The 12,246-nt window shown below is 39.0% G+C and overlaps 2 protein-coding genes and 1 long non-coding RNA gene across 10 annotated transcripts in view; 1 reads left to right on the forward strand and 2 right to left on the reverse strand.

Annotated features, from left to right (window-relative positions):
* The window catches only part of LOC127375881 (protein mono-ADP-ribosyltransferase PARP14), a 49,304-nt gene extending 43,719 nt beyond the window's left edge, over nucleotides 1-5,585 (reverse strand). For 2 of the 6 annotated variants that reach the window (XM_051422246.1, XM_051422247.1), the window contains exons 1-7: nucleotides 5,317-5,585; nucleotides 3,657-3,739; nucleotides 2,134-2,161; nucleotides 1,914-1,988; nucleotides 1,639-1,812; nucleotides 823-948; nucleotides 2-103 (exon numbers count right to left, since the gene is read on the reverse strand). In XM_051422246.1, coding sequence (XP_051278206.1) covers nucleotides 2-103; nucleotides 823-948; nucleotides 1,639-1,812; nucleotides 1,914-1,988; nucleotides 2,134-2,161; nucleotides 3,657-3,739; nucleotides 5,317-5,500 — 772 coding nt within the window. In that variant the 5' untranslated portion in view covers nucleotides 5,501-5,585. The remainder of the gene's footprint in view (nucleotide 1; nucleotides 104-822; nucleotides 949-1,638; nucleotides 1,813-1,913; nucleotides 1,989-2,133; nucleotides 2,162-3,656; nucleotides 3,740-5,316) is intronic. The other 4 variants (XM_051422248.1, XM_051422249.1, XM_051422253.1 and 1 more) reach the window with 4 other exon arrangements.
* Nucleotide 5,586: 1 nt separating this feature from the next.
* Nucleotides 5,587-7,465, forward strand: LOC127375969 (uncharacterized). Of its 3 annotated transcripts, none has more exons than XR_007887470.1 (2): nucleotides 5,587-6,201; nucleotides 6,235-7,465. It is a non-coding gene; the product is annotated as an uncharacterized LOC127375969 (long non-coding RNA). The 3 variants fall into 3 exon arrangements; XR_007887471.1 differs by having other exon boundaries at nucleotides 6,252-7,465; XR_007887469.1 differs by having other exon boundaries at nucleotides 5,587-6,150.
* On the reverse strand, nucleotides 7,254-10,700 carry LOC127375959 (L-rhamnose-binding lectin SML-like). Its single transcript, XM_051422405.1, has 6 exons — nucleotides 10,556-10,700; nucleotides 9,964-9,999; nucleotides 9,770-9,820; nucleotides 8,988-9,129; nucleotides 8,283-8,437; nucleotides 7,254-7,492 (listed from the first exon to the last, which is right to left on the reverse strand). Exons 1-6 carry the CDS (start codon nucleotides 10,584-10,586, stop codon nucleotides 7,464-7,466), a joined length of 444 nt encoding a protein of 147 aa, XP_051278365.1. The 5' UTR covers nucleotides 10,587-10,700; the 3' UTR covers nucleotides 7,254-7,463.
* Between the last annotated feature and the right edge of the window lie 1,546 nt (nucleotides 10,701-12,246).

Raw genomic sequence — 12,246 nt, forward strand, 5'->3', positions numbered from 1 at the left:
CCTTTGGGGTCACTGAAAGTGACAATGGCAGCCTGTTCATCTGGGATCATGACAACACTGTCTGGAAGAGCCCAGTTCTTCTCAAAATACAACTCCAACATGTCTGGAAAGGAATCAGAAATAAAACATTTATTTCACAACTGAAATTTTATTTTAACCACTGAACTGAAGGAAATGAATTGGTAATAAGAAAGTGCTGATATCTAAATCTGTCCTAAATCTGTCCATAAAACGTCTTCTCTCGGTTTGGAAACGCACGTATTTGTCCTGCTGTGACCACTGCAGGTGAATAAAGTCAAAGGAAAGCAACATTCAATTTGTGGGCAACACACTGAACATATCATTCAAACTTTTAATTATTAATGATATCTTTTTTTATTTTCACACCTTCTCAACATTGTGACGGGTGCATGTCACGCATAACAGATGTAACAGGATGAGCACAACATAAAAAGCTAGAGAAAACAGACAGAGAGGGAGACTCAACCCTGTTTCAGTTAGCTTTGCACAGAAACAACTGGTAGAAATGTCCTTGAAGAAACCAAGACAGTACTTTTTACTATTATACATTTAAGAGCCTGTACTTTTTGATTTTAAAAAATCAGTTGAATCAGTACTTTTATCATCACATCTATAAATTCTGAACAAAGACCTGAAAACCCTGTTAATGTGAAATATGAAGAACAAAACAACAAATCTCTTTAAACACACAAATAGAGACATAAATGTTGTATATCTGAGTATCATGTTAGCAGCTCCAGATTTAATGTGATCTACGCCCAGACTAGCTCATGGTAAACAGATATTTAACAGTTTGAGTACCTTTAAGCACATTCGGAGTAAGACTCTCCACTCTGACGCTTGTTGCTGCCTCCAGCGGTCGAACAGTGAGTCCGTATTTCTGCATCTTCTGGCTGGACTGACTCACAGTGAGGAACTTCTCCACATCTGTAAAACACTCCATATTACTCCTTTAAGAAAGGCTTTAAAACAGGCTCATAAGCTGATGAGAGAATAGATGAGGCCTATTGCTACAAAACGGGTGTTTCTGTTTCTCTTTTTTCTCATTCATTTATTTACAATTCAATAGATTGTCATTCAGCTGTAGGAGCTTACAAACACATTTTTCTTTTGTCACTAAGTCTCCTCAACATTTTTACCTTCAAGTCTCAAGTTAAGTCTCCCAGCACACAGACAGTCTTTGTTTCAGTTCGTTCATATCTATTAACCCATTATCATTTTCAGGACAAACATAATAATTTTCTGACGGTGTGCTGTGGATAAGTTATGTATGAATATTTATTTTCAGTACTCTCATTTCTTTGTACACACTTTGTAGCTCCATTACCTCATTTTTAATTTTGTGACCTGTTTTCATGTCTGTTTTGATGCAATTTTACAAAGTTTCAAATCAATTCTTAAATTATTATTATTTCATGAGTGATAGTATTATTTTACTTAGTATTAGAGAATGCCCCCCGATATTTCAAAGCCAACAGTGAATGCAGGTAGCTCAGACTTTTTGGCTTCAAAATTTTTAAAAATGGCTCAATTTGCTTTAGACCGGACCATTCAGGATCTGGTCTTGATGCCCCAAAAGTTGTGGATATTTATTGCTACTACTGTGTTGTTTCCTACCTGCAGGGCTGTTAAAGGTGATCACGGCTCTGTTGGTCTCCCAGATGATCTCCAGACTGTAGCCGCTCTCGTCCAAACCTGAGATGTTCTCCACCAGCATGGACAGCAAGTCTCTGGACATGTTCTCCATAACGTTGTCCAACACCACAAAGACGCTCTGAACAGACTCCGACTCTGAGAGGAGATCAATGAATTAAAGGCATGCAAAAACACGTGAACAGAGCCCTCCTGTAATTTTAGTGTACAATCTTTTTATTTGAACAGTTTGTTTTTACCCTCTTTGTTCTCTGCAGAAGCTCCATTTCCAGGTTCAACTTCCGACTTTGGAGTCTTTGAATCTGTCGATGAATCTAAGAATCAAGTATGTAAGTATGTGTTTCGATCAAAGGTTTTCAGTAGGAACCAATGGGCTTGGAGTTTAGAGACAAAGACAGGAAGGGGTTAAAAAAGGACACAGTGACCTTAAAATCCTGAACAGAGAAGAAGCAGTTTTACCTGAGAAATCATCACTGCTCGTTGGACTCTGAGAAGAAAATATCAATAGATTTAAAACAGAATAAAATGATGTCAGTCCAAAAATCTGATTCACATGCAAACTATAAACTGCTCATGTTCAGAAATTTAAAGCTGATCCCTTTCTGGCAGTTGCAGCTCCACAGTGGCTGACCACAAGATACATCTGACTGACAAGGGCATAGTCACCACCTGGACGTACAGGTCTGAACAGTGTTGGACCAAGAGTTGTAAAGCTAGTGACCCAAACCCACCACACACTCTGATTATTGAGCCTGGCCATGCTGGGATTCTTTCAGAAACTGGGCCTGCGATCAGCAATAGTGGTGGCAGCAGTAGATTCACAATCACACACAGTTTCTTTAGGAACTCAATTGAATTGTGAGGCAAGTGTATCGTTACATTTCAACCATTTATACGTCATTTTTATTTCTATAACTCCTCTCAATTGCTACTTATACTTATTGTGTTTTTGTATTTTTTGCCTTACATTGATATTGATACATTGATAGATTTTTTCTGGCACGATTTCAACTTTTTAAATTAAATGTTATATATGTTGTTGAGCTGTGTACTTAGATTATCCCAAATATTTTACAACTATGTTCAAACCCACCACGTCATCAAACTTATATTAACATCTTTTTGAATTGTTTCTATGTGAGGGACCCCATAGTGGCAGAAATGACACATTGAAGTTCAAGAGGCTAAAATACAAGAGCCCAACCCAACACGGAACAGTTTTACAGCTGCTCGATATGTAAATGTTTAACTTCACTCTATAAAACTGGTGAATGTTTTGTAACTCTACATTTAGGAAGCCCAGAGATGTTTATGATGAATCCTGGATATTGTGTGTTATTGTGCGACACTATGAGTCACCTTCATAAACTCCAACTGATGTTTAACTAAACTTTAGTTTACATTTTTAATGTTTTCAGAAATAACAAATCTGTTTGGGGAAATCTTTCTAAAATGATGCTCAAGACGTCTGAAATACTTTCATCTGATTGAATGTTGCATCCATAAAAAACATCCAATTAAGAGTTTGATTGTTTCACGTCAATCATTTAGCTTCAATCAAGAGATGAAACAATAAACACGATGTGGAACTTTAACTGTTCATTTAATGGAAGACCACAGAGGTTTTAGGGGATAGGGTGTAGACAAATTTCAGAAAAAGCTAGTAAGTGGACCTTGAGTTATAAATAATAAGAATGAACTTTAACACTGAACTATTAAGATGTGTTTTTGGAAATCAACACAACTATAAAACAACTGCTACTTTTGTCTGAAGGGACAATTAAAAATCTCTGTTGTACTATAAAAGTTGAATGAATTATTAATAGTATAAATTGTATGTGGCTGATGGGAACTGTAGTTTAAAATAAAATAGCACTAGAACTACAAACCCCACAGGAAAGAGTCAGGTCACATTGTTTTCAGTCATTATCCATCAACATTAATGTAAAATGTTTAAAATCTTTAACATGGTCTCTACTTACTGATCCAGCAGTCAGACGTAATTTGACCGTTTGATTGTCGAGGATGATTTCATGGTTCTGCCTGGCGAGGACTCTCTCTCTCACTGGAATCACATGAAACACTGGAGTCACAACTGATTTCACAGCAGAAAACTAGTTTAAAGGAATAGTCTGACATTTTGAGGAACAAGCAAATATATTTATAGATTGTTAATCAGTGCCGGCCCGTGGCATAGGCAGTATAGGCAAATGCTAAGGGCGCCGTCCATCTACGGGGCGCAACAATGGGGGAAGAAAAAAACAAAAAGGTGCAACTTTCAATATTTTTATACTAAAACTAGTTGGTGCTATTATTTCTTAGTATGAAATAAGCCCACATTAAGTTAACTGCATAGCAAAGCCTATTAAACAATAATAAGACTTTATAATAAAGAATAGAGTAGATCTATTCAGCAGCTGTTTCCATTATTTGTATTTATTATTGGTTAGCTAACGTTTGCTCTGCTTGTAACAGTCAGTCAGATGCTTTTCCTTTCACACACCTTTATATATTAGAGTTGTAAGCCTTGTTGTTTGTTGTGTTACAGTTCAGTATTGTCTAAAGTGTGTTTATAGTGTTAAACTTTACATCCATGTTAAAGTGCACATTATTAATGTTAATACATTCCCATATGTTATATTATACTGCAGTTTACTGCTTCTTTACATTCATCAGCATTTCACTGTAATGACAATAAGATTAAATCTAATCTAATTTGCATATCAGAAACAATTGCACTGTATATCATTCATGTACAGTACAGCGAAAGTAATGCATCTCTTAGGTTTTTCATTTTATTATTTCATTTAATTCTTGGAATCATTTCTTTTATTATTAGACTGTAACACCCAACTCTTCCTGTTACAGTGGCTGCTGCTGAAAGAAGATTCTCCAAGCTCAAACTCATTCAACCTTACCTGAGATCTGCTATGATGCAAGAACTCAGTGGACTTTCCATCATAAGCATCAATCATGTGATCTCAGATCAGTTGTCATATGATGATGTTGTAGCAGGGGATGTGAGGATGACTAGGTGGTGGGGTAGTTTAATTTATTTTATCACTTGTTTACAGTTTTTATTTTATAGGTAGTTACATTTTATATTTTGTGTGGGCAATTTATATTTCTTGTATTATTTATTTCTAATTTATTACTTTCTTGTTTACTGTTTTGATTGAGCAACTTGTTTCTCTAAAAATAAAATAAAATGTCAAAGACAAAGCTATTCAGTTTCCTGCGTGAGTATATGTATGAATATAACTGGCAGTGGAATTTATTGCGATGCAAGGGGGGGGCGCCACCTAAAATCTTGCCTAGGGCGCCAAATTGGTTAGGGCCGGGCCTGTTGTTAATACATCAGGAGTGGCAGCTGGAGTGGTGAAATGCATGCTGGGAAGTCATATGACAAGAGTGTTTATTAATTAACTTTAAGTTTCAAACTTCATCAGATGAATTTGGTTTTCAGACAGCTTAATGAAAGGAGTGTTTGATGATGGAACAGTTGACTTTGTTCACTTTGAGTTGCAGTTACACTCACAGGCCTGTGTGTTATTTCTGTCTCATCCACAAGTGTTGGAGCTCGGTGTCTCTGTGTTTGTGAGACTGTTCGCAGCTTTAACCATTAAACTCAGACACACTCACCCTCCTCCGATCGGAAGTAGACGGCCGCTCTCGGAGCTCCGTCCTCGGCCTCCACTCGGCAGTCTCCCCCGCTGGACTTCTTCTTGCTGTTGAAGTACAGCTGCAGTTTGTTCTTCGCGGTTTTAGTCTGAGCTGGACTCCAGTCCCCCTCCACGGTCACCGGCGGACACTCGGTCTCATCCATGCTGCCGTCCTGGTACGAACACACCGACAGACTGACACAAACAGGCGGCTGAGCGTCCTCAGACTGCAGCTGCTTTCACTTTCGATTCTCACTAAACGAGTGTGACAATAAGAAAAAGCCTCTGTGAAGTCAGTCAAAGGCCAATGAAAAAAAAGAATGATAAAAAAAGAATGATATATATAGCCTATCCTATACATTTAAATCTTTGTTGTCAAATCATGTTTGTGATGTATTTGTGCATCAAATAATCACAATCAGATTTATTATTAGGTCACATACAAGGAATTTACCGTGGTGTATTAGTGCATAATAATAAATAGAAGAAAAAAATGTAAATAAAGATGAAAATAAGTACTGTAAGCCAAGAAGAACAGGTTAAACAGAAAATTGACAATAACATAGAACAAATATGATAAAGACAATAAAAGGCAATCAGTACAATATGACTAATTTTAAATGGAAGCTGTTTGTGCAGGAATGTGCAAAGGGTCACAGTATTTAGTATAAAGAATATTTGCAATGTGCAAGATAACTCTCCACTAATGTCTAGAGGGTTGGAAGGGTGGAGGTGAGTCAGTGTCAGTGGGGTCCCAGGACCTGTTGATGAGACCAGCTGCAGATGGAGGAGTACAGGTCCTGGAGGAGTGCAGGTCCTGGAGGAGTGCAGGTCCTGGGGGAGTACAGGTCCTGGAGGAGTACAGGTCCTGGGGGAGTACAGGTCCTGGGGGGTACAGGTCCTGGGGGAGTACAGGTCCTGGAGGAGTACAGGTCCTGGAGGGACGGCAGATTGCAGTTAATCACCTTCTCAGAGGAGCCAATGATACATCTGCAGTCTGTCCCCCGCAGTGGCAGCAGCGTACCAGAGGATGATGGAGGAGGAGAGGATGGACTCCACCATCATCGTCTCTGGTAGGTTGAACTTCCTCTGCTGCCCCAGGAAGGCTGTGTGTTCTTTTGGGGGGAGATGAGGTCTGAATGATGATGGTTCCCAGGAAGCAGAAGGACTCCGGTGTCAACTAGGGAGTCACACAGGGTGATGGGGGCAGGTCTGTCTTTAAAGTGTTGAGCTCCAGGTTGTTCTGACAGTCATTGTACGTAATATTGTAATCTGTTATATATAAATATAAATCATATTAAAATGTGTGTACAATCTTTAGTTATCCCACTTTAGAAAAAGTTGTTTCAAAAGTATGTTTTGACTAATGTGGGGCAGTCATATATATTATATGTTATTATATATTATAGTTTAAATTAATATGAAAAAATAAGTAAATCTTGTGGGTAGGATTATATTATATTATATTATATTGTGCTACGTACCAAGTCCCACAGTAGATTTGGTGCACAGTAGCACCAAAAGCGGTTCCACCCCTCTATAACCTGCCATCACAACAATGAATCTGTTCAACTGGATCTGCCTCCTTATCTGTCTTCTGTATTTGGGTCCACCTTTGAACTGTAGTCAAACATGAACAGTAATGACTCCTGTTGGACAGACTGACAACGCCACCCAGTGTTTCATGCCCCTTTTTTCTTTCATTCGACAATCTTTTTTCTGTCCGTCATCTTATTGGCTGATTGTTTCAGTTTTTAATAACAAAACTGATATAAAATGTCTGAATGATGACAAACATTTAAATTAATGACCAAAAAATAACATGTATTACTCATTCATTCATTATTCATAGAAAAACTTCAAAAACTTCAACATCTTTAAAACAGAAGAAACAGAAGAAACGATTTATCTCACAACTTAGGATGAAAACTTTATTTTATTGATTTTAAATCCTTCTTGAGTAAATAAGCTCACACATGTTTTTTTAGGCATTTAGAAACATGAATTCAAACACTCAGAAACTGAATACAACGAAGAACAGACAGATGTGACAACGGAAGATCTGAACTCTGATCAGTCTGATGAGTCGCTCTGTCCACAGTGATGAACAATAAAGTTTTGAATGCATCAGACTTTATCGGCTGATTTTTCTTCACCTGCACAGAAACAAGAGCAGACAAGAAAAAAACAAAAGCACATTTCAATGATCAGAGTATAAAAAATGAGAATGTTTGGAGCTTTGCCACCAGGGGGCGCTGTGTGTGGAGAGTTTAGAAAGAGGACAGGACAATGTATTTGTACAGCAGCTGTTGAATGAAATTTAAAGAGCTTTACATGAGACACAACGACATTGAGACAATATAATACAAATACTAGGTGATATGAAAAGACACATAAATAAGATTTATATTGATTAAAGGAAATTATAAAAGGGATTAAAATAAGAAAATCATATAAGAAAGATTAAACTGTTTTTCCATTTCCTGTTACTGTAATCTTCATTTCAGAGTGAAATATTTTAGATAAAACTTCATTAATTCCCTGAGGGGAAATAACAAGCTACCCAGCAGCATATACAGTAAAGTCATTAAAATGAGTTCCACCTTCACCAGCTGCAACATCAATCATTATAATCCAATAATATAATATGATTCTGAAATGGGACTTTCTGCACAATGAGTACTTTTATTTTTGGTAATTGAAGTATTTTATTATGTAAAGTTATTATGCCCATTTTCAGCTTCATATTTGTATTTGGGGACTCTACTATTACAGGTTTACATTCTTCAGTGTTCTGACACACACTATATAAGACACTGAAGCACAGGGTCTCTTTAAGGTTAGAGTGAAGAACTAGGAAATATCAGTGAGAGTGTACCCGTGCCAGTGCGTGTGTGTGTGTGTGTGTGTGTGTGTGTGTGTGTGTGTGTGTGTGTGTGTACGTACAGTCAGGTTTGGTTGGCGCTGGTGGAGGTGGAGGTGGAGGTGGTGGCGTGGCGCAGGTGTAGGACACCTCCAGGTACCTGGTCTCCTCCTTACAGGGATATTCCCCAAACACCCGCTCAGTGACCGGGACCTCACAGGACCTCCTGTTACCACAGCTGGACACAGACAGACAGACAGACAGACAGACAGACAGACAGACAGACAGACAGATAGACAGACAGAATATGGTCAGGTGGAACGCACATCTGGAAGTTCTGAACAAGTCCTGAATGTCAGTGTAGTTCTGGTCGCCTGCAGGCCTGCACACACACTGTTTCCTGTCTGGCTTCTTTTCCACTAGCTGCTGTAACTCAAAACAATCTGTCATTCAGTCCCCACTGTTCTGTCAGAACTAACCACAACCCCTCAACTCCTCCAGGGACTCAACCCTTAGCCCATGGAGGTTTAGGGTTTGTGGGAAATTCTGTTAAAGTCAGCTAAAGATATTCATGTTAGATCATATTAAAAAATTTTTTTTCCTTAACTAAACATATGAAACGAGCCACATGACTTACTGACTTAGTTTGTAAAGTTTTTATAAATGTCAGTGAGAGTTTCACTTTGGCTCTCTGTATTGTCCCGTTATCTCCATGTTACTGATTTCTCCGGGTATTTCCTCGAGCGAACAACAAACTATCGTATGAAGATGAGGAGCAGTTTCCTTACAGATCCTCCACCACCATCTCCGCCCAGGGGAAGGAGCAGAAGGTGTCGGGTCCGTCGTCTGGGTAGCGTTTCCCCTCCCCACACCTCGTCCCCACTCCAACCTTATACAGGATGTGTTCCAGCTTTATCTTACTGCCAACATCTGCAGGAGGAGGAGGAGGAGGAGGACAGAGGAGGTCACAGAATGAAGACTTTATTTCATTTGTAAACTGTCTGTTTGTGTTTTCTTTGCTTTTAAATCTGATATGATATGAATCTCCTCTCAGATATTTCTGTTACATCTGCACCGTTTGTATTTGTCCAATAAGCCACTTGTAGGCATTGAAATATACATGTAATAATTATTACACTAATAAAAGTAAGGAAATATATTCAGAAGTTGTTTTCATGTTTTGGTCAATGTTTTGTTTTTTTATGTTTTTAAATGACATCTTGCAAGAGGGCAGGAGGATAAGGTAATGCTATTTGGGGTCCTTGTTCTGGGAACCCCTGTGGAACCTGATCATCCATCTACACTGAGGGTGAGTCTAAACAAGTTTGACTGAATATATCAGGTTAAAAGTTGTACAGTAAACATGAAGCCAGTTAGCCCGGCTCTGTGCAAAGGTAAAAATAATCCACCGACCAGCTCTTTAATTAACTGACTTGATTAATTGACTTGTTTAATCTGTACAAAAAAACAAAAGGTAAATCAACAAATGAAGGATTATGTGCTGAAAGTGAATAAATCCAATATATATCACAAAGAGTTTGTTATTTATGGACGATGCGTGTTTTCTTACCACAAGACAGTGTAGCTGTGTCATTGTGACAGGCATAGATCACCTCTCCCTCTGTTAAAACACACACAGGTCAAAGTGTATTATTACATTTCCATCAACTGTCATTATTTTAACAACATTTAGTTTTACAAATGATGGAAACACAGCACGACAGCGAGCAAACTAAATGTTCTTCAGTTGTGTTAAAGACTCACCAGCAGCACGAGTGAAGTACCAAGCTGCAGCCAGCACTGAAAACACAACACAGCTTTCATCAGTTCCACACTGTAAACTGCTGGAATTCACAACATGAACTGACACTGAATCTGTTCTGGATGTGTCTCCTCACTCAAAAAATATAAAGTGAGGACAAAATCATCAGCTCAAATATAGGAAAAATTAAATGTAAGAAACCAAGAAATGTCTTAAATCCTCTCAGTAGAATTATTATAAGACACTCTTTGATAAACCTCTGATACATTAAACATTTGACTGACCAGTGAGGAAACTAGTGAATGCTCCATTATCACCAAACTAAATACAGTTTTAATCATAAAGTTACAAAAAGTAGAATTATTTCTTTCACTATCTGCCATATTTCTCCCCAATTCCTATTCCTCCGTCACACTGGGATACAACAGCTTCCAGGGAATACATCTACCGTACTACACCACCCAACAGACTGGAAACACTCTGCTACTGTTAGTGTTTGACAGTTTCTGGAGGTCCAGAAAGAGAATAAATAAAAACTAAAATCCACACAAACAGAAACAGGGTTATGAAAGCAGAAGCAGAGCAGATACTCACAGCCGAAGGCGACCAGCCTCAGTGGAACCATGTTGATGTCTCTCAGCTTCCTCTTCTGTCGTCCACCTACAGACAGTCTGACAGTGAAAGCAGCATCTGGACGTCCAGGTATTTATGCGTCCGTCCTGACAGCAGACATGCAGACGCCTGCCCCGCCGCTGCAGGCATGCAGGGCCTCCTGACCCAGATGTGATGAACATGTAAAACCCTGCGGAGCTGCAGAGAGGGATCTATAAATCCACAGGTTGCAGGACCTTTAACACTTTACATCCCAGCTGCACCTCATTCTCCTCCATAACCCTCATTAAGACGCTCACAACATAAAAGAACAAACATCTGGATCTGTTAACCAGCGGTGGAAACTGTTTTCACTAACAGGCCTGAATTTACAAAATGAGCATGTTTTGAAGGCCCTATAGCTCTATTTATACCACAGTACACAATCCCCATATAGGGGACTTCAGTTAGTGACAGCTTAAAAACAGACTGATATTTCCACCGCGCACAAACACTAATCCCTATTCCTAAAATCCTAGCTGACTGTTAATGAAGTGAACAGTAAACAGTTGAGCCAGAACTTAAATCATATTATTTTACCACAAGCAGAAAAATACTGACGACTGTGGATGGGATGTCTGCCTGACCAAGCCACTGGCTTAGATCTGGAGTTGGTCCCTGGGCTGTACAGTGGCGGCCCACTGCTCCTGGTACTTAGGATGGGTTAAATGGAGACTGTGTATGATCGTATGGCGCAGCCGTACACCACCACCCTTCCAAGCACACAGAAGAAACAACGGCATCTGCGAAACGTGCAAAAAACGCACATGGCCTTATCTAGACCCAGTGTTTGGTTTGTCCCTTCTGGGCTGCTGTAGAAACATGGCAGATAAAAACGTCTCATTCTAAAGTAACAAAAACACAACGATTCTTATTTTCAGCTGATTACACACTAAAGAACACATACAGGATATTATATTATATTTCTGACAATAGATCCTCCTCAATGTAAATGGACCTGTACAGCACCTTTCTAGTCTTCCAACCACTCAAAGTGCTTTTACAGTACATGCCACATTTGCATGTGGCGAGAGGAGCCGGGGATCGAACCAACAACCTTCCGATTAGTGGACGACCCCCTCTGCCTCTGAGCCACAGCCATGTCCAATGTGACACACTGGACCTTTAAAATACTAAAAATATAAAATAATGCCGAGCTCTATACTGTTCTCCTTTATTTATTACTTCTCTAATATGATTTTTGCTATTCTAAATGCGGAGGTGGAACTCCTAATTTACACATATGGAGCTAAATACGTCTCAACAAAGTACACCATCAAACATCTCCAATCAGTTTGTCTCTGAGTGTTAACAACAACAACAACAACAACAACAACAACAACAACAACAGCAACTAAAAAGTCTAAATTGACTTCAGTGTATGTAGAATGTGATAGAGACAGAAAATGTTCCACTATCTGCTCTCACAGCCCTTTTGGGGATTTGGTGGAAACATAAAATATATCTCTCTCCTAACTTCTTTAAAGGAACCAAAACGTGTGGATAATTATTGTTCGTGGATAATTACTGCTCAGGACCCACCACAACACCAAAAAGTCAAAAATGTCCCAACATGCATCAGCTGCCTCTTGAAGAAGTCCAGGTGGCCCCTCAGGCTCATAAATACCAGAGTC

This window comes from Dicentrarchus labrax, unplaced genomic scaffold (genome assembly GCF_905237075.1).
Source record: "Dicentrarchus labrax unplaced genomic scaffold, dlabrax2021, whole genome shotgun sequence".
Taxonomy (NCBI): domain Eukaryota; kingdom Metazoa; phylum Chordata; class Actinopteri; family Moronidae; genus Dicentrarchus; species Dicentrarchus labrax.

What these genes read in the sequence shown, in the direction of transcription:
- LOC127375959 (XM_051422405.1), bottom strand. Translation starts at nt 10,586, where the DNA reads ATGGTTCCACTGAGGCTGGTCGCCTTCGGCT. An exon ending in CACAGCTACACTGTCTTGTG is followed by an intron (nt 9,130 to 9,769) that starts GTAAGAAAACAC and finishes CTCCTCCTGCAG; the next exon opens with ATGTTGGCAGTAAGATAAAG. An exon ending in AGCGCCAACCAAACCTGACT is followed by an intron (nt 7,493 to 8,282) that starts GTACGTACACAC and finishes GTTTCTGTGCAG; the next exon opens with GTGAAGAAAAATCAGCCGAT.